General features: G+C 36.3%; 2 protein-coding genes and 2 pseudogenes across 2 annotated transcripts; 1 reads left to right on the top strand and 3 right to left on the bottom strand.

Moving 5' to 3' along the window:
• Window positions 1–2,883: 2,883 nt before the first annotated feature.
• LOC107706439 (heparanase-like) lies at window positions 2,884–7,207 on the bottom strand (annotated as a pseudogene).
• Window positions 7,208–7,414: 207 nt separating this feature from the next.
• Window positions 7,415–13,994, bottom strand: LOC107706418 (helicase POLQ-like). Its single transcript, XM_016510132.1, has 17 exons — window positions 13,539–13,994; window positions 12,878–13,457; window positions 12,595–12,773; window positions 12,268–12,468; window positions 11,671–11,743; window positions 11,483–11,580; window positions 11,307–11,405; window positions 10,933–10,970; window positions 10,551–10,692; window positions 10,358–10,462; window positions 10,060–10,270; window positions 9,681–9,838; window positions 9,247–9,345; window positions 8,755–8,928; window positions 8,527–8,640; window positions 8,285–8,419; window positions 7,415–7,612 (listed from the first exon to the last, which is right to left on the bottom strand). The coding sequence occupies exons 1-17, from the start codon at window positions 13,731–13,733 to the stop codon at window positions 7,529–7,531; spliced, it is 2,685 nt and encodes an 894-aa protein (XP_016365618.1). The 5' UTR covers window positions 13,734–13,994; the 3' UTR covers window positions 7,415–7,528.
• Window positions 13,995–15,953: 1,959 nt separating this feature from the next.
• Window positions 15,954–17,336, top strand: LOC107706482 (28S ribosomal protein S18c, mitochondrial-like). The gene is made up of 6 exons (XM_016510200.1): window positions 15,954–16,191; window positions 16,450–16,508; window positions 16,622–16,705; window positions 16,774–16,831; window positions 16,918–16,977; window positions 17,113–17,336. Exons 1-6 carry the CDS (start codon window positions 16,119–16,121, stop codon window positions 17,187–17,189), a joined length of 411 nt encoding a protein of 136 aa, XP_016365686.1. The 5' UTR covers window positions 15,954–16,118; the 3' UTR covers window positions 17,190–17,336.
• A 70-nt stretch (window positions 17,337–17,406) lies between these two features.
• On the bottom strand, window positions 17,407–20,925 carry LOC107706480 (BRCA1-A complex subunit Abraxas-like; annotated as a pseudogene).
• Between the last annotated feature and the right edge of the window lie 356 nt (window positions 20,926–21,281).

The following is a 21,281-nucleotide window of genomic DNA, read 5'->3' as shown; positions in this document are numbered from 1 at the left end:
TAAAAAATGTGATAGCATGATTATAAAAAAAAAAAAAAAAACAGGAGAAAATGAGCATGTCATATATGTGTATAGAAATAATTCAGTTAGGGCTGCCCAAAAGGGTAGCCTAAATCTCTGACGCTGCCTAAATCCCCTCATGTTTCCAGACGGCGCCTCTTAATGAAGCTGAGAGGGCTCTGTGGACACAGCACACTGCTGGCGTGAGGGCTTGTGTTCATTGGCCGTGGGATTTGTCATGGGAGATGGAGAAGATGTGTGACTGGCAGAGGTTGCCAGAGACTGCTCTCCTCGTCGCACACAAGCCGCGTATTATCAAGGGCCACTGCAAACAACGACCCCTTCGGCATCTGCCATGCTCAACTTAGCACAGACACCGCAGGGCTTACTGCGCTCGTTCATGAGAGAGCCATGCAAACCGTGATTTTCAGTCAAATGTGCTTAGAAAGTGGTACAGATTGATTGCATATTATTTAAGAATTGAACAAGTAATAGAAAAAAATCTTATGAAACATATTCACCAGCCAATTATGTGCATGAAGTAAAATCTTTGCTAAAAATTATGACATTATTAGATACCAAGTCATAATTATAACATAAAAAGTCAAAGTTAGGAGATAAAACATAACTATGGAATAAAAAGGGTAAAAAAAATTTATAACAAAAACAAATTATGATAATAGTAATTGTGAGTCAAAATTCTGATAGAAAGGCATAATTAAAATTAAGTGTAAAAATTATAACAAAACTAATTATGACAAAAATTCAACGGTATGAGATAAATCAAAATTATGAGTCGTAAATGACATAAAAATGAAATTGAGTACAAATTATGAGATAGAATGTCAGTTATGACATAACCCAAAATTAGGAGAGAATACAAGTATGACATAAGTAAAAATTCAGAGATAAAATATTATGAGACAGAGTCATAATTATAACAGACACGTTTATAGCCTATTAAATTATATTAATATTGAAATTATGAATCAAAATAATAAGTCACAATTATGACACAAAAAGTCAACATTATGACAAAAACATTGACAGTCAAATTTATAATAGAAAGTCAAAATTATGAGATTTTTAAAAAAAATAAGCTTCCTTATTTACAGGATATATAGGATTTTGTAATTAACCTCTTCAAACTTTGGGGCAAAAGGATATGCCAAATAAAAGGTGAAGTATTTATCCCAAACTAAAACCTCACAATACTGAAAATCACCAACAATGAATAAAGCTTGTGGTCTTAAAGGGGTCATATGATGCGATTTCAAGTTTTCCTTTCTCTTTGGATATATATATATATATATATATATTTAAACTGTTGAATTCACTTTAAATTAAAATTAGGCTACTTAAATGTAAAACCATTTTATTTTTTAATTAGAACAATTAGAATAATTATGGAAACCTGTGTATCAATAATTTCCATTTCTTTCATTTGTTTCTATAAGCACACTGACTGTTTTAATTTACTTGCAATCTTTTATCTGTAATTTTTTTGACTTACATGAAACCAGCTACAAATGTGTCAGATAGTCCAACAGCACCTCCACCATATGCCGAGCTCGTCTCTCCTAGCCAAACCTTCTTCCCCGGAGAAACAGATTCAACAATCTGAAGGCAGTATGTTTATCAGTTAATTTCAGTCATTATCTGACATTTCTCACTGCTGAATGTGAGAAATTTGAATGCCACAAAAGACATCCTGTTTTAATATATTGTGCAGGATTACTCTGGTACCTCGAGGACCTCGTTAATTTTTGTTGCGAGAGTATCAAGCACTTCAGGGTCAAGGAAATCCTCTAAAGACGTGTCTCGGCCATTCACATAATAGCTGTTACACAATTATGACACAAAAAGTCAACATTATGACAAAAACATTGACAGTCAAATTTATAATAGAAAGTCAAAATTATGAGATTTTTAAAAAAAATAAGCTTCCTTATTTACAGGATATATAGGATTTTGTAATTAACCTCTTCAAACTTTGGGGCAAAAGGATATGCCAAATAAAAGGTGAAGTATTTATCCCAAACTAAAACCTCACAATACTGAAAATCACCAACAATGAATAAAGCTTGTGGTCTTAAAGATCTGTGGTCTACATTCATACAATATGTAATGTGGCTTCCAAAATGATTCCTGTCCGATTCAGCCTCTCAACAGTGGTAAACATCGCCGCCCGGTGGGAAAAACACCCCACTGCAGGCTTTCGTCCACTTAGTTAAAGACCCAAATTTTAGGCATTGAGCAAATAAAATGTTCAATAATTTCCTATTATTAACAGGTGGCTGGTTAAATAAAACTGCAGTCATTACAAAAACAGCTTTCCTTTTGAGAACAATCTATATGCTGGTGGTTTATTTTAGATGAGGTTATAATGCCTTTTCCATGCTTTTTCAAGCAGTTGAAATGTTCATGTTAAATGATTATATAAAACTTCAATCCTCCTCTGCATTAAAATAAATCAAACTTTTTTTCACAGATTACACAAGCAGCCAGTCAAGAAATATTTATCTGTATTTATACCAGCTGTGCTCTCACTTAAGATATCCCAGATGTTTCATTTTTTGTCTAATACAGACTCTCTGCTACAATCATCACGCACAGAGAGAAACAAGTGCAATGAGACCTCTTATGTCTACTCTTTGAGAGGATTCTTAAATGTCTCGATCATTTTATCATACATCTCTAAATTTAGCTGAACACACACGCAGATGTGAATCACACAGACAGAAAATGACTAAGAATCAAAAGGCTTGATTGCTATAAGCGCAGAGGGCTGCATGTCTGCATGGAAAATAATGGATCACTTCAACTTGTCAAACAAAATGTCCTGACAAATGAGCACTTTGATTAAAATCAGTTTATTTCAACAGATGTAAAATAGATTAAACCCAGTGCATGTTGTTCATGAAGTATTAAACAAGTTCTTTTTGGCTACAGCTTGATATTTGTAATAAATATGATTTTTTTTTCATAAATAATAAGTTTTACGACACTGATTAATTTCATTCAAGTTTGAAGTTCCCTCACATAAAATAGTGTCACAGCAAAATATTTTGTCATCACACATTTTGTGTCCCTGATTCTCCAGTGAAAGCAGTCTTTATGAGAGCTCATTTGCATACCGGAGCTTGTGCTTCAATCAGAACATAGAATGCAAATGAGAACCCAGGCAGCTTGAGGCGTTCTCCAGGCGGCAGCTCACGTCCCTTCAGCGGAGGAAGTGTTCCGTCATCCACCATCCTCAGCACTTGTCCATTCAATTTGACTGACCTACAAAACGGACAAAAAGTTGGATTTAACAGTCTCAAGGTTGTTATTACAATAGTCAATGCATAATTTGTCGAATGGCTTCCATTTTAGTTTAAAATTTATAGAAAAGTTGACTATTCTGTGTAGTCTTTCTAATAATATGAGGTTATAAATGTATAGCAAAGTGTAGTGTAACATGATTGCGTTGTACAGTCCAAACATTGTGAGATCATGAAACATTACCTGGAATAAAGACTCTGTTCGCCAGTCTCAGCTGACTGTAGCACAAATGCTTCAATGGTGCTGTTGGCTGTGTGTGCAGGCAGACTAATCGGGACTTCATTTTTGTTTAGGTTTAAGGCAAATAAGGTCACAGCACCTGGTCTATAATGTGTGCTGAAAAAGAAAAAGACACCATACGTAAAAAATCTTAACCGTTCAAAAGTTAACTTCTTTAGAAAATAAATCACTGTGAACGAGAAAACAAGTACCTTTTTCTGTTAGTGCAGTGAAGGTAAAGCCGTATTGGTTTCTTTGGTCCTGAATTCATAAGAACTTGTGCTTTTAAGACCTCTGGACCAACAAGCCTTTTGTATAGCAATGATAGCCAGTAATCCTGCCATAACACAAAATTTAATGTAAAGAAAGAAAAAAACTAGGCTAATTGACCGGTCCACATTCCTGGACCGATACAGAAGTTATGCAACAAAGATCAAACATAAAAAACACTTACTGGAAGAGGATCTAGGTTATCATCCACTAAATGGTACGTGCCAGAACCAATTAACACTTGTCTGATGACGACATCTAAACCAAGCTTGGCAGCAAGCCCCAGTTTGTCCAGCCACCTTCAATAAACAAGACAGATAGAAATATCTTTAATAAACAATGAAGATGGTTTTAATAAATATTTTTTATTTTTCACATTTTACAAGAAATTAATACTTTTATTTAGAAAGGATGCATTACATTGATCAAAGGTGAATGTAAAGACATTTATATTGTCATAAAAGATTTATAGTTCATATAAATTCAAAGAATCCTGACAGGATTTTCTACAAAGATATTAAGCAGCACAACTGTTTTCAACAGCAGCAAATCAGCATATTATAAAGACTTCTGAAGGATCATGTGATACTGCAGACTGGAGTAATGGCTGCTAAAAATCCAGCTTTTCTGCGAGAGTATCAAGCACTTCAGGGTCAAGGAAATCCTCTAAAGACGTGTCTCGGCCATTCACATAATAGCTGTTAAGAAGAAAAAAGAACAACAAGTTCAATACAAAGACTCAGAAAAAGCTAATCTAATTTATTTCAGATTTTAGTGAAAGGAAGTAAATCATAACTTACTGATGCCAGGTGCATGCAGTAATGGCCTTTGCTCCAGTCTCCAAAAACCTATAAAAGTCAATGTTCAACCATGTCACGCTTCTTCGTAGGGCTGTGCAAAAAATCGAATGCGATTTTCATGCGCATCTCGTCAGTAAAGTCGCTTCTCCAGCACGTGCTTTCAGATGGAGCGGCATTTACTACACAGAGCCGTATATCACTGACAAACTACACAAAATCGTGTTCAAAATCGCAGGATATTCATTGCCGATTACAAACGCGATTTTGTGTAGCTTGTCAGTGAACTACGGCTCTGTGTAGTAAATGCCACTCCATCTGAACGCACGTGCTGGAGATTTACTACTAATCACAGAACCGGCTTTACTGACGAGATGCGCATGAAAATCGCATTCGATTTTTTGCACAGCCCTACTTCTTCGATACCCAAATGCATTAGTATTACTGATGGTACAGACAAGATGCGTCTCTGAAAATCCATTAAATCAAGAAGTATTTCCTAACACTTACCCAGTTAACAAATCTTTGCGGTGATCTCGTGGCTGACTAACATCTGGTCCATATAGTCCTGTTGAGTGGTAGACCGCAGATTCCTGAAGGATTTGATGCAAATGGACAAAATCCTGACCGAGCTGGTAACCATCCACTCTGATCCCTGCTTTTTTCTCATAGCTGTTGGGTTCTAAAACAAGAGATTTAATGCTGAGGGCATCAACTTAAATAATAACAACAACAGATAATCACATAAAAATGATTGGGTAATTCAAAACAGGAACATGTGCATATGCATAAGGAAAGATCCCAAATCCTACCATTCCCCAGCTCCCAGGACATCACATACTGCCTGGACTCACAGTACTTCAACAGCAGTTCTGCATTTGTGCTGTTCCATGTGTTTTCGCTGGTTCGGAGCAAAGCATTCAAACCGAAGATGAGGTCCAAGCCAGAGCAGTTCGCAAAAGCGTATAGCAGATCGACTGCATATTCTACAAGAAACACAGACACTTGATTTTTACGTTTTATGATCAGTGAAAATCTGAATACATTACTGGGTTCAATAATAATGATGGCCCAGAGTTTATATACATATAGCTACCATACAGTTGCTATAGTTTATAGCTGCCATGGAGTCTTTTTGTAAAGAAAACTTTTCATTAAAAATTAAACTTTACATTTTCTGACACTTAAAAGTGTGGGGCAGCGGAATTTACATTGTTGCTAGAGAACACTGTTTTGTGGAACTGACTCCATTAGGCAATTAAATATTTAAAAGAAGTGAAATTAAACTTACCAGAGAATTTCGTCTTTTTGTATTTTCCCTCTAGTTCCTCCTCAAGTAAAGTCTTTGACTGTAGGATCCATTCTTTCTTTAACCTATTTTCCAGAAATGTAGGCAATTCAAGTCTCTCACATAATTTTCCTGTAGGAATAACAGTAGATGTGGCTGATTAAATAAATCCAATAATAATAAAATTGAAAAAAATAATTAAAACTCTCTCTATATATACACGACTGAAATAAATTAACTTTTCCACGACATTCTAATTTATTGAGATGCACCTGTATATGTTTGTGTGTGTTTGAGAGAGAGAGTGAGAGAGAGAGAAACCAAATTCAAAGTATTTGTATCAGTTTCAGTTTTGTCAAATGTGGAACATAGTTATGTGATGTAATATAGCTTACAGTAAAAATCACCTTGAACCCAGGTGGTTAAATATCATTGCAAACAATTGCTCAGAAATATGAAGGTACAAGTGTCCAAATAAATTTGGGGTCAACTACAATCTTTAGATACAACAAGCTATGTAGGTGCATTGTATGTTCAGTTTGTTTGTGTGAATCAGTTCACTGTTCGCTCATTAAAGTCAGATGACAACACACCACAGTCAGCTTTCTCAGCTACTGTAGAGGATGTGGTTTACTTAACAAAATTTAAGTCATGTATTGATGCTAAGTGAAAGAGGTTACCTTGAACAGCGCTGCTGCTGTTGTCTCTCGCTTGAAAATATCTTCCGCGTGGGTTGAATTTCATAAAATCTTGTTTGGTACCTCCAAATCTTAGAAACGCTGGGATCAAGGCTTTGGCGAGGGTTCTTAACTTCGGTGAACTGCATAAACACCATATCACTTCTTTTAAAGTCACATCACAACTTTATTCATTTGAGGTTTAAGAAGTTACTTACTTCAGTAGGTTCATGAACTTCTCCTGGGCGAGTAAACTCGCATCTATGGCCACGGAGAGAAACCTTTCGTCCACCCGTCGGGCCACACGGAACAGATCCAGGTCGACGCGTATTGGTATTGACTGAACATCATCAACAGATATCACTGTTTTGGCCCCGACCCACAACGAGCCAAACAAAGCAAGAGCTACAATCGTGGAAACTGCTGTGGCCGCAGACTTCATCTGTTCAATCCGCCGCTGTCGGGCTTTGCTGGCATCGCTCATCCAAAACACACAGGCGAAATATTATTATTATTAATTTTTTTTTTTTTGCACCGTCAAAGCTACTTCCTTCTTTCTTGTTAGACCAGTTCATGACAATTAAACATATCTCTCACGCTGGTGACTCCTGGGCGTGGCTTCAGGCTAATTCATTTATTTGCATGTCTTATTTGATTGGCTGGCACTCACAACAAGAGAGGCTGCGCTGGAACCCTTTTTTATACAGCCTATGGCTGGAACTTTATCATGCTGTTTATGATTGTTTCCCCTTTGTGGCAGACTGGTTATTAAGTCTTTATGACACAAAATAACACATGACCATGGTAATGAGTAACAGAGATGCTACTAAAAACGAGGTTACTTCCATTTTTATTTCAGCCAGACATGTAGGCACAAAATAGTTCACATAATTCCAGGTAGATTAAATAATATACATGCGATTTACATCAAATAAATCAAAATAAACAAAGATTTACAAAGATGGGATATCAGATGGCAGCATAAGCAGGTCATCCACCTCCTCCTGCAAGGCCTCTGCTTTCTCTTTTATTAACATCTGAAAATGAACATTGAGAAAGTTAACATGAATAAAAAGGTGTTTTTTCTTATGTGCATCGTAAAAGTATAGATCACCCATAAACAGTGAAAAAAAATTATTTCGCACCCTCATGTTATTCCAAACCTGTATGACTTTCTTTCTGATGTGGAATGAAGAATTTCCTGACTGTCCTGGTCAGTCTTTTGCATGCATTAACAATATATAGTGACAAAAAGTATTCAGAATCACCAAAATCATCATAAAAGTAGCCTTGACACACTCTGAGGAAGGCTGAAGGGCGCATCAGTGTGCAGTGTTTTAGTCATTTTAAATGTTTCTATCGTAATGGCCATAATGCAAATAAAGTCTTTTTAACTTTTTTGGACTGAAAGAAGAGCATTGGATTCCTTTCTATAATAAAATAAGCCTTCTTGAGCCATCATCATGTGAGGAAATACCTTTATGATGCTTTTATGATGATTTGATCTTTTTTGAGGCCCAACACCAACATTTGATGTCAATGCATGGAAAAAACAATCAAAGAAATTCTTCATCATTTCTGAAGAAAGAAAGTCATGCAGGTTTGGTTTGAGGGTAAATAAATGAAGACCATTTTTATTTTGGATGAACTTAAAAAGAATAGCTAAGCTGAAAATATAATGTTGCTCTATAGTGCAATATTATACTTACTTTTGCTGATGCAATAATTTGATTTGCTTGTCTTTTGAAGAGGTTTTCAATAGTTTGGACCAGAATTTGTGGATCTGCGTTGGCAAGATGTGCCAGTGTCTTGTAACCAGCGTTATACAGCTGCTTAGCACGATGCTGAAGTAAAAGAGAATGAAAGAAGAAAATATAAAATCACAGCTCTCAAACAAATGTCCTGGTCATAGTTATTTTAGAGAGACAAGATGAGCAGCAACAGCACACACCTCCATGACTCCAGCCACCTCCATGAGTGGAATGAGCTCGGCCTGCACACAGTAAGTCAATCTACGGGTCAGCTCTGAGAGAAGAGACTTGTAGGCCCAAAACTCCTCCAGCTCCTGAAATGGACAGACAAATCTCATAGTACTCTAATCCATTAATGACTCTAAGATAGGAACAGATGTAGATTTGTCAGCTGATATGTCTTAAACGATGCCTGGATGTGCCCTAACCTCAGTGAAGTGCAGCACGGAGGAGCCAAATGCGGAAGCTGAGCTGAGAAGAGTCTGTACAAAGCCTCTGGTCAGCTGAAATCTATCAGACACGTTCCAAAGGTTTGTCTCCTTCAGTAGGGAGTACAGCACCAAAGCCAGATACAACCTATTCACTACCACAATGTCCACAGACTGAGATGCAGGTAAGAGAAACAGGAACAAAAACCATCATTGTGAAATCCAGGTCTGATGATGTTTCACTTTAAGTCACAGTAAATCATTATTTTCCACCTCAGAAACTTAAGAAGGGTTAAATGTAGATTTAGCATTAACACTCTGCAAATCCTTTGAGAGGATTAGGATTGAAGTAAGTAGTAAATAAGTAAGACATGTTTAATTTTTTTAAACATTGTCAGCTAATGATATCTGATATCTGTATCAGTTTCAGGCTCATTATACCTGGGCTGTTTAACCCCCCCCCTATAAACAGAAGAATGCTGTTTTGCCAACCTTCCTCACGCTCTGTCCCGCTGCCTTTCTAGCCACAAAACTTTCAGGCACTCCGACCGCAGTGGCCATCTTCTGTTCAGCAGCTGACAAATTCGTAAACTGGTACAATGAAACATTTGTATTAAGTATGAATACACAACTGAAACTAAAGAGGAGTACATTAATGACATTAATACAAATATAAAGGTGGTGATATTCTGTACTGTTCCAAGTTTGGGGTAAGTAACTTTGTCATAAATTATATAATAAATGTATTAAACTGTTCTTTAAACTCTAATAATATTTCACAATTGTTTTACTGTATTTTTTATCAAATAAATGCAGCCTTGATGAACATAAGAGGATTCAAAAACATTTTAAAAATCTTACTGAGCGAGAAATTTTAAATGGTAGTGTGTCACTAAAACAGGTTTAACCTAACAAAATCATCCCACCTGCCTGAAGTAGATCATCCAATCTGGTTTGCATTGATTCACCATGTCATATGGAGTAACCAGATACACTAAGTGAAGAAAACTATTGAGGAGTAAACCCTCCAGCCCTTTCGATAAGTCTCGGTAGAGCAGATCACAGTAGCTTAGGTCTATTGAACCTGAAACAAGTAGTAACATTTTAAATGGAAAACATTAAAAAAGGAGGCTCTGAAAAACCAATAATAATAAAAAGAGAAGCTAGAAATGTTTCCTCTGCTAATGTATCATTTTTAAACTGGGTCGTATTGCCACCATGTGGTAAATGAGTAAATATCTAGAATCATTTCTTACTCATCAAAACATGACATTATTCCAATCCTCATGCCATGCTTAGTTTTACCTTTGAATGTTGCTCTCCCAAGCCTGGTGATTTGGAGAATGCTTTGATTATTTACATCAGCAGAGACTTCGATGAGGCTCTTCTGCTTCAGAGTATCTATAGACTCCACTGTAAGGTCCCACAGACTCCTCTCTGGACTGACCTGAGCCTCCTGCACACTAAGCAGTGTGCCTTTCATGAAATCCCTCACTTGTTCTACAGTTGTAGTTATCTGAAATTAAAGGAAACACATTAGTGTTTGCACTTCTAAAGTAGACATAATTTCTCAATTATCACTACATCAAAACATTTCACAAACCTTCAGCCCAATGAATGACAGGACGAGACTGAAGAGGCCCCTACCTCCATCATGTAGAAGGTTACTGTAACACTTCTCCATTGGTGCAGACAGCAGTTTTTTGGCCTGCAGTAAACATATCCATAATATAAAATAATATAAAATAATATAATATAATATAATACACGCATTTAAAAAAAATCTGATTCTTTACCATGTTTATATCTTTGTCCTGCAGGATCAGGATACTCTCACCCATGGCATCAATACCTGCTCGTCCTGCTCTGCCTACCATCTGTTTGTACTGACTTCTCTTTAAAAACTCTGTAGCTACATATGGGGACCGCAGAATGACCCTGAGAAGTAGCACATGCATATGATTAAGAAACACACATCAATAGAGGGTATGCACGTGGCGTCACCGTCAGCTGGAGTGACTGTGGCTCCGCCCACTGAGTGGCAAAAAGACTGAATGGCAGCATTGGTTTTCAGCATGAATGCTGCGACAGAACACACAAAACACATCTAAAACAGGAAAGAGCACTGCGATTTACTGTACAAAGAGATATGACAAGAAATCTGAGGAATATTTTTACAGACTGCCGAAAGCTACAGAAAAGAGAAGCAGGGATCCCTGCAATTCAAAGAAACAAATGGAATCCAGGCAGCGAAACGCGGATTTGCAGTTAACATTTTATGTTAATATGTTGAATTTTGTGGTAAAATCATACCCTATATATTGTATTGTTAATATATCATATTGACAATTCATCAATTAAAGGGGTCCTATTATGCTCTTTTACAAAGTCTTGATTTTGTTTTGGGGGGTGTACTAGAACAGGCTCTCATACTAGGCTGTTCGAAAAACACATTATTTTTCACATAGTCTTGCAGGTCAATTTTTTTTTTAGTTAAAAAAAAAAAAAAAACTTAAATGTGTGGAGCTTTGGCCACAAATGATCATCAATACCTTAAAATCCAGGAGTCGTGAGAAACTGAAGCATGTCTCTTCCCTTGGGTTGACTTCATATATGCTCTCCTTTATTTTTACATACTCTTTCAGCTCAACCTACAGAATCAGCAGTTATTTATTTGAATTGAGTTGATCAAATTTAAAGCCGTATTAAATCACAGTAACAGTCTTACAGGTCTGAAGTCGTTGGTATAGTTTTCAGCATTCAGAAAGGTCTGAAGATCTCCCACGTTGCCTAGCGTTGCACTCATACCAATAATTTGGGTGGATTCTGTGGAGAAATGACAATGGAGTTATCAGAATCTGTAATGAGTGACCATCACACAGAGAGTACAGCATGTGTGAGTTTTCCGATACTCACTGCTCATGTACAGAATCTTTGACAAAGTAATTTCAAGAATTGCCCCCCTGCTTCCATCACCAAGCATATGGAGCTGAAAAACAAATTCATTTGAAAAGCTTATACACACTACTGTTCAAAAGTTTGGGGGTCATTCTTTTTTTTAAAGAAATTAATGTTTCGATTCAGCAAGAATGCATTTAATTCATCACAAATGGCAGTTAAGACTTTTACATTGTTACAAAAAATGTATTTCAAATAAATGGTGCTGAATCCTGAAAAAAAAAAAAAAAACATTTTTAAGCTGCTGTTTTTTAAGCACCAAATCAGCATATTAGAATGATTTCTGATGGATCATGTGATACTAAAGACTGGAGTAATGGCTGCTGAAAATTCTGCTTTACTATCACAGAAATAGATTCATAAATACATTTTTAAATATATTAAAACAGATAATTATTTTAATTTGTAATAATATTTTACAAAATTAGTTTTTACTGTATGTAAATAAATGCAAATAAATCTTACCGACCCCAGACTTTTCTGTAGTGTATCAAAACAAAAACAAAACATAACAAAAAATATACTTTAATAATAATAATAGTTTGTGATGCATACCTCATCCACAACAACCAGACCAATATTGTCTAGACGGTCATTTTCAATCAGTGAATTGACAAGACTATGTCCCTTCTCAATAGTTGTGACGTACAGAGAGTTTTTATTTCTTCTCTTGACCGGAGGAAACCTCCCTTTACTGCCAGCATACTCCTCGACCATGAAGTCCAACTCAATTCCAAAGCTAGATAACCCTCGAACCTAAAGGCAAATCAATGCATATAAGTGTATCAACAACACAGTACTAATGATCTAAAATGGCTTGATTTACAATTGTCCCACTGTTTAGATGATACATAAATCGTGCATAAATGTGTAAATGTATACCTTTTCCTGAACCAAGGATATGTACGGCAAAATAAGCAGTGCATCTTTCTTTCTACACAAGAGCTCTTTAAATATGAGAATCTCTGCCACTAGAGTCTTTCCTCCACTTGTTGGTAAAGAATAAATGAGATTTCTCCTTTGTTGCACCGAATCCAGGCTCAAACACGTCTTCTGCCACTCTGAAATCAAAAGAGAATAGAAAAAAAAACGAGAGGATTAAAACACTGATTTACCAGATGCCAATAAGGACAAAACTGGAATGGAAAGGATGTGAAATACTTACCATACAAGTCCTGGATTCCCTTTAATCTCAAAATAAGGACTTTAACTTTGGATGGGAGACCAAAAAAAGGGCCCAGGTCCTGCTCAGCTGATATGGACTCCATGGCCTGCATAGCAAAACTCATTTCTTCAGTCATCACAGCCTCCTTTTGTTGCACCGTCTTGGAGACAGTGCTAGATGTTGCTGCATTGTCTATCAGTACTTTCTTAAGATGATCTTTCATGCTTCTTCTGGCCTTTGGGGGTGGCTTGTTGGCAGTGAGATCTGCATGATTGATAGCTGGCCTGGGATTCATCAAATCAGGAGTAGAGGTGTTATGTGCACCGCTGGAAGGGCTTTTGTGTGGAGTCGTGACAGCTTTTTGAAATTCAAGTTGAGAGCTCGGCAAAGCTCTAGGTGGTGAATCTCTGAAATCCTCAGCTAAGACTGAGTCTGAAAGATCATCCTCACAGGCATTTGGAGTCTGCTGGTCGTGACACTGCCTCATCTGGAGCTCCACATCTTCAAGCTTAGCCAGAAAGGAGCTGTCACCCACAATGCTGTCATAACCCTCAAATAAGTCCTCATTGTCACTGCAGCACTGGATAAGAAAAGAAACACTATTGTCATGCTTGAAATCAACGTACATCTTTGAATTAAAGTAAGAGAAGGGTCAGCTTACCAGCTCTGTGCCGTTATTCTCACTCATGTCTCGAGTATGAGTGTGTCCTTCAACAGTAGAGCATGTTTCTGATGTGAAACTTGACCGCTTCTTGGCTGGAGTGATGCGACTTCTCATGCCATCCCTTGATCTCTTTCTTGAGGACGAAGTGTTGCGCTTTACCACAATCTCGTGCATGTGGTTGTCAGTATACATTACTAGTGTAAAGCTACTGGAAACTGATATTACAGCACTGCGTGATAATACTTACGTACTGTAGGGTCAGTAACTGACAACAACCACAACAAAGAGGCGAAGCTGTTTATTCATCCATAGTCAAGTCTGTATGACAGTTAAGTAACTGACCATAGTCACTGCATCAAAACCATAACAAAACAACTAAATATATATTATTACACAAAATAACACTTGAATAGTGAGCGGCGACACACTAGCCAATGTTTACCAAAAGCGAGGACTTTTTCGAAAAGATGAGTGATGGAGGCGTTAACCAATAGGAGTTCGCCTTTGAACCACGTGACTGTTAAAGAGTCAAGACGAGAAAAGGCAGAACAAAAGTCCCTTCAATCCTTCAGAAAATGCAAAAAATGACTAAAAACCATAAAACTTCAAAATCCTTTTATATAAATTTCATATTTTATTTTATTTCATTTATTGAAATAATTGATTTATTCATTGATTCTTTATTATTGAAACGACTTTTCAAAGACATGCAAAATGATCCATACACTTGCAAAACTACAAAAGCTTTTTACACAATTGTTCTATTATTTTATTTATATTTTTATTATTTACAATTGATTCTTCATCAGTGACATTTTCTGTTAATTAGGCCTATATAATATCAATATCTAAAACTTTCAAAGTTTTGTCAAAAGTTTTTTCAAACTTTCAAAATGTATTTACACATTCTCCTTCCAAAAAAGAGTGAGAAAACTGATCCTGGAACTGATCCATGGTCTTTCAAGAATCCAGAATGATCCATAGACTGCCATACACAAAAAATCTACAAAATCACAAAATTATACAAATTTTCCATTGTTTTATTATTTCATTTTATCATTGATTCTTCAACTGTGAAATATTATATCAATTATTATATACCAATAGCTAAAACATTAAATATATCAATAACTAAAAACTTTTTTCAGACTTCCTCTTTCCAATATTTCGCTGATTGTGAGTCAAAAAAATACTAACGTTAAAGCTTTTTATACTAACTTTCTATTGTTGGTTTTATTTTATTTTATTTATCTTTGCACCTTTATCATTTCTTTTGTATGTAAAGGCCATTTATTTTAAGGATATCCATAACCCAGAGACAGGTTGTACTGGAGCAGCATTTTATGTTCCAGAATTCAAAAGTAGGAAACTGTGGGAGATGAACAGATGGAACTTCAGTTTACACTGCTGAAATGGTAGCAATTCAGATGGCACTCTGTTGAGTAGAGGAAGTAACGCCTAACAAAGTTCTGATATGTTCTGATTCAATGGCATCACTTATTAGTCTTCAAACATTCCAATCAGTTAGAAATGATATATTCATAGAAATAATGAATATATTATATAGACTAAGACAAGCAGGAATAATAGTGAATTTTGTTTGGGTACCAGCACATGTTAATATACCAGGAAATGAAAAAGCTGATAAAATGGCAAAAGAAGCACTTAAACTGAACTCTCCTAATCTCGGAGTCTCATTAAGTAAGATGGAAGGAAAAAGTATAGTTAAAGAAGCATGCAATCAAAAGTGGCAAGGAAAGTGGAATATTTGTATTACAGGAAGGCATCTTTATAATATACAAAACAGTATTAGAAAAAGTAAATGGCTATATAGTTTCAGTAGAGAAGATCAGGTTATTTTAGCAAGACTAAGAATGGGACATACTAAACTTAATTCGACTCTTTATATAATAGGTAAACATAGTACAGGATTATGTGAAACATGCCAAGTAAAGGAAACAGTAGAACATGTGTTATTAATTTGTCCTAGGTACACTCTAAAAAATGCTGGGTTGTTTCAACCCAACTTTGGGTCAAATATGGACTAACCCAACCGTTGGGTTAAATTTTTACATTAAATTTTTAACCCAAAAGTTGGGTTAGTCCATATTTGACCCAAAGTTGGGTTGAAACAACCCAGCATTTTTTAGAGTGTATGAGCAGGAAAGGAATGAATTAATAAGAGAACTCTACAACATGGGATACAAAGAATTTACAATCAGAAATGTATTAAATACAAATCAAGGTTCAGGAAAAATTATAAAAGCTGTTTTAAAATACATTAAAAATGGTGATTTTAAGAACAGAATATAGATTTTAAAATGCACACCTAGACTGAAATAACTTCACACTCCAGCACAGGAGGTGGCGATATGCACCTAAAAGCTGGTATGCAACTCGCCAATAAACCCACAGAAGAAGAAGAAGAAGCAGGATATCCATTTTGAAGTGACGTTCGCTTGCTCCGATCTTGTAGGTGGCGGTAGATTGCAACAAACGTAACCACCATAACCGCGCTAAACGACTCCGCAGAAGAAGCAGGCAGAAATAGTGGCCTCCTCCTGAACACATCGAGGAATGTTTGCCCTTTCTTTTAGTCGCCTGTTATTACAGGCTCTTCCCAAGCAACCGGTCACACCTAGGGCTACAGGTATCTCTGCTACATTATTTTCTCAATTTTTTTTTAAAAAGCACAATGTTTTTCAGGACTAGTAACTAGTACATTTTCGTAAGCACGCTTATGAGAAGCACACAGCTTCTTTATCAATAATAAACATTTAATAATTATTTGATTAACTAGATGTTACAGGGAAATATAAGATGATGTCCTGATCTGTTCAACGTAATTTTTTAAAGAATGATAGCTTGTTAGTCATGAAATGCTGTAAGCCTATTTAATCTCTTCCAGCACAATGCATCAGAAGTCTGACAACATCTCAGCAAGAATCTCTAAAGAAAGATGATATAGTACGTTTTTTTTTTTTTTTATACATGCGTTTCTGCTTGACACTTTGTTGAAGTTCTCTGAAACCATTTGAATACTTATTTGCACTAATATTACAACATTATGTCTTATCCAGCCTATTAAAATGGAAAACCCATACAAGTCCCCTCCGAAAACTTGCATCCTGTGTAATGTAACTGTAGACTTCAAAAACGTTCAGGTTGGTAAAATGTATACGAGTTATATTTTTATTGGCAAAATAATCAAAAAGCAATCCTTTTTCTCCAGCTGTTGTCCCAGTTTATTTCACCACACACAGGCAGAATATACGGCAGACACATAACAGGTGAGAGGACTGGGTTTAAATGTTCACATTAATATTTATTTAAATGTGATTTAGTAATTTGGGACACCATAACTCTTGCTTCACAGGCTTGTGTGGTCGGAAGCAGAAAGAGGTATCGAAGGCAATAAAGAAAGCTCGTTCAATGGGTAAAGAATTTATGGCTTTAATTTGTTGATTTTATTTTTTATGAATGAAATATTTATGTGCTTTCAGTAAAGTTTCCATGGTTATACAGTAAAACCAGAGTATTTGACTAACAAAGGTCTTTGCGATGTCCACAGGTTTTATGTCAGTCACTCTGAAGGATCCACAGTTTATTAAAGACCCTGATATTTGTGGTATCAAACATTTTGAATAGGTTCTGTATAAAGACCGACGCTGCAGACCATCCTTTTGTTTCTGTAAATCTGTGGTTTGTAAAATGGTGAAAAATAAACAATGGAACATAATTATAATAACCTGATGAACCAGAAAATGAATAAAACTCATTTAAATAAAAACACCACATATGTGAATTCAGTATTTAATTTAAGGAATTTATAAACATTTACAATTACAGTTTAAAAAAATGATATTAAACAATTAACAAAATAGAACGCATATTAAGATAAAGGCAACCTCCAGGTACAAAATGTGTAATGCTTTCCAGTCGTGGCTAGATTGCTGTACCAATAAAACCAGGCTCAGTTTCATTCTTTAAAAGGTAGGAGAGATACGTCTGTTCTGTCCATTCGTCTCGATCTCTGTATCTGACCCGCTGTCAGAGGCCGACTCGCTGGTGTCATTCGTTTTCCTCTTCCTTTTAAGTCTTTGAGAATAACCAGCGACAAGGCATTTTTTCCTGAGTCGGGGGGCTGTGTCCTTCCTGGTGTGTTGATTCTCCAGAATCAGAGGCAGCTTGGTGGGAATATCGACGTTATGGTCAGTATTACAGCACAGTTCTAATACAGGGAGACCCTGAACAGTGAGGGTTTGTGTCCGTAATGAAGGCGCATCGGGGAAGAGCATTCTGAGAGCTGAGCACAGAAGTACATTCTCTTTGGGTTCATCTGGAGAGGCATGTTTTTGGGCTGGAATACAAAGTTGTTCAGTTATCCATATGGTTACTACTGCGACACTGCAAGTTCTGTTTTTAGTTTTAGTTAAAGATAAAAAACCTGATCTGTGGTTTGTACAAAATTGTATAAAAAAAACAACTATAATATTCTGATGAACCAAAAATGTATGTAATATTATACTAATACGATCAGAACAGGAATATAATTTATCAACTAAATACAAAACAAGGGTTACTACTGCTACCTTACAGCAATTTGTATGCAAGCACACACTACAAGACTGAAGCCCTTTTGTTTGAAATCTGCAGACAAGTCTCAGTTCGTAGTGTGTAATTGGCCTTGGAGGCGTTCAGTTTTTAATTGTAGTGTCTGTTCTTTTACTGAACAAAATAATTTTTATTACTATAAAAAATCAAAACGACAGTGGGGGTCGGTGCCGTGGTGGGCAAGTGACATAACCGGTGTTGCGGCTTAACACCGGTATCACCGTTAGCACAGTCTATCGCGGCAAGCCTAGGAGGCACCCATATAAAGAGCACTTGACATAATAGATCTTACTTTCATTTTTCTCATAGTGTTCCTTGATTGCCTCCTTGAGCTGTTTGAGGTCTTCTTGAAGCTTCTCTACTGCTCTTTCACTCTTCTCCACTTCCTTACACACTTTCTATATAACAAAAGACGCATATGAATTGTCCATATGATTTACATATACTCATTTCACACCAGATACAATTTTGCAACTAATAAGAAATGTAGTTACTAACCTGCATTTCTCCTAATAGGGCATCATTCATGCTGCTGATATTTCTGACCTCTTTTAAATCATCCCCTGAGCAGAAGAATTGTGTCCTGAGAGACAAGAAAAAATTATTTATCACTTCTAAAGAAAAAGATAGATTCGTATATTTTGTGGGGAAAATACTATGCAGTTGTTTCCTAAACTGCAGTACTATGTGGTTTCAAGGATAGCTGTTAATGTCATGATCCTCCAGACCTCTTTGAAAGTCCGATCTCTAGATTTGGCTCTGACCCCTCCTTAAATGCAAGTCTATGGGATGTTTTTGCATTTTTACCATCTACCAGGCAAAAAAAAGTTTGCCTTGGCAAACAAAACCAAAAAGACTTGAAAGATAATCGTTCACCCAAAAATGAAAATGTACTCACCCTTAGGCCATCCAAGACATATTAGTTTTTTCTTCATCAGAACAGATTTGGAAAAATGTAGAATTACATAATTTGCTTACCTTTGCAGTGAATGGGTGCCGTCAGAATGAGAGTTCAAACTGCTGATGAAAACATCACAATAAACCACAAGTAATCCACACCACTCCAGTCCGTTAGTTAATATGTTGTAAAGTAAAAAACTGTATTTGTAAGAAACAAATCCACCATTAAGATGTTTTAGCTTCCCGCTAAAATCATCTATTCATAATATTGCTTTCACTAGAGAAAAAAAAATCATCTAGTCTGAATCAGGAGAGAAATATGCACAGATCAAGCAACATTTACATGTGAAAACAGTTCTAAACAAACATGTCTGTGTATTTTGATGTGAGAGACAACAGGGTATGGGATTTTTTTTTTACTAGAGAAAGCGTTATTATGAATTTTAGGCCCAGTTTCACAGACGGGGCTTAGCTTGAGCCAAAACTAGGCCATAGTTCAATTAGGATTTTAAAGTAATTTTTATAAACATGCCTACAAAACAAAGGCACTGACATATTTCAAGATCAATCAGTGCAAGTTTATTTCAGTTGAAAAAGCTCAGACTTACATTTTAGTTGGGGACTAGGCTTAAGCCTTGTGTGCGAAACCGGGGGATAGACTCATATTTTGTCTAGAAGTGGAACCGGTTAAAAACACCTTACTGAAGGAACTGTACAGCGAAAAGCTGCATGTTTGTAACAAACAAGATGTTTACTGACAGACTGGGGTTGTGTGGATTACTCTCATTCTGACTGCAGAGGATCCATTGGTGAGCAAGTGATGTAATGCTAAATTTCTCCAAATCTGTTCCAATGAAGAAACAAATTCACCTACATAAGCAAATACATTTACATTTCCAGCAAATACTCATTTTTGATTGAACTATTCCTTTAACTGCAAATAACATTCTGAATGTACCTGTGCTGATTAACAGCTTCACTCCGTCCTAAAGCTGGACATGTGCCTGACACTCTCCAGTAGTCCTGTTGTTCAAGGTTTCCCAGGTTGCTCACAAAGATGGGGATGTTGATGTACTGGCTGCATGGAGAAAATAAATAGTTTTCTAAGCTTCAAAAAGTCTACTGAATGTTTGTGTGCCAGAGTTGAGAGTAAAATCCTCAGATCTCACCTGCTGTGCCATATGAAAGCTGAGAACTCAAGTCGATGGGTGGAGCCTGATGCTGTTGCCTGAGATGGAGTGAGCAGCATGAAAACAAGTTCCTGATTGGACAAAATCTTTCTCATATTCTGATGAACTACTTGTTCCATGAAAGTCATTTGCTGTCTGGTTGAATATCTGAAAAAGAGAAAACGTCATGAGGCTAGTGTTTTTGGGTTTCGTGTTGTAACTATTATATGAAAATATTAAATAATTAGAGTCAATTTACTTATTGTGTGCTCAAACTGTATGTGATCAATTTGTGAGTCGGTGATCCTGCAGTTCTCCTCTCCAACACTCTCTCCAAGAATAAGACCTTCCTTTAAACACAGTACAAATATAAACAGAAGTTATGGGACTGAGGAAAGGCTTAGCGGACATCTTTGACTTCTTACTTCGCAATTTAATTCATAACCAAGGATCATACGGTCACACTGGGATCGTTTGCCACTTACCACATCCGCATCACTGTTCAAATGATGAAACATCAGTGAACTCAACGCGAAACCCGATATACGAACAGTTGTGTTGAACTCCTCCATGCTTTTGGACTAAACCGTGTGTTAACTACCGCAACCTCATAGTTATAAGTTAGCAGGCTACATGTATAAACTTTCTGCGCTCGTAGGTTTCGTTTAGTTATTCTTTGCATAAGAGACGGCAGTTTACAGCTAAACACTAACTTATGCTGCCACCATGTGGTGCGGAGTAATGTACAGTACATTAGAAACCAGCATTTTCATTAGTTTTTGTGAAACTACTTGTGGTTTTAAACATACAGTCTATGGTTTTAAAGCATATTTTTGTTTTGAGGGGAATTTTGGACAAACATTGCATCGCTGGGATTTCATGCTTGCAAAATTTCTCCCTGTCATAGGCTACTTCCCAGTAAGCAAGAAGGATGATTTGGAGAAACACTGTGCGAATAATAATTTTAATGACTATTTTAAGAAAAACAATAATATATGTTTTATGTTTTTAAAACATTTTATGCGTTATAGATTAACGTATCGTTTAGCGATAAATT

The sequence above is a fragment of the Sinocyclocheilus rhinocerous genome, unplaced genomic scaffold (assembly GCF_001515625.1).
Source record: "Sinocyclocheilus rhinocerous isolate Xijiao unplaced genomic scaffold, SAMN03320098_v1.1 scaffold1405, whole genome shotgun sequence".
NCBI classification, from domain to species: Eukaryota; Metazoa; Chordata; class Actinopteri; order Cypriniformes; family Cyprinidae; genus Sinocyclocheilus; species Sinocyclocheilus rhinocerous.
Note: the sequence above shows the minus strand (reverse complement) of the source record. Positions and strands in the feature narration are given on the sequence as shown.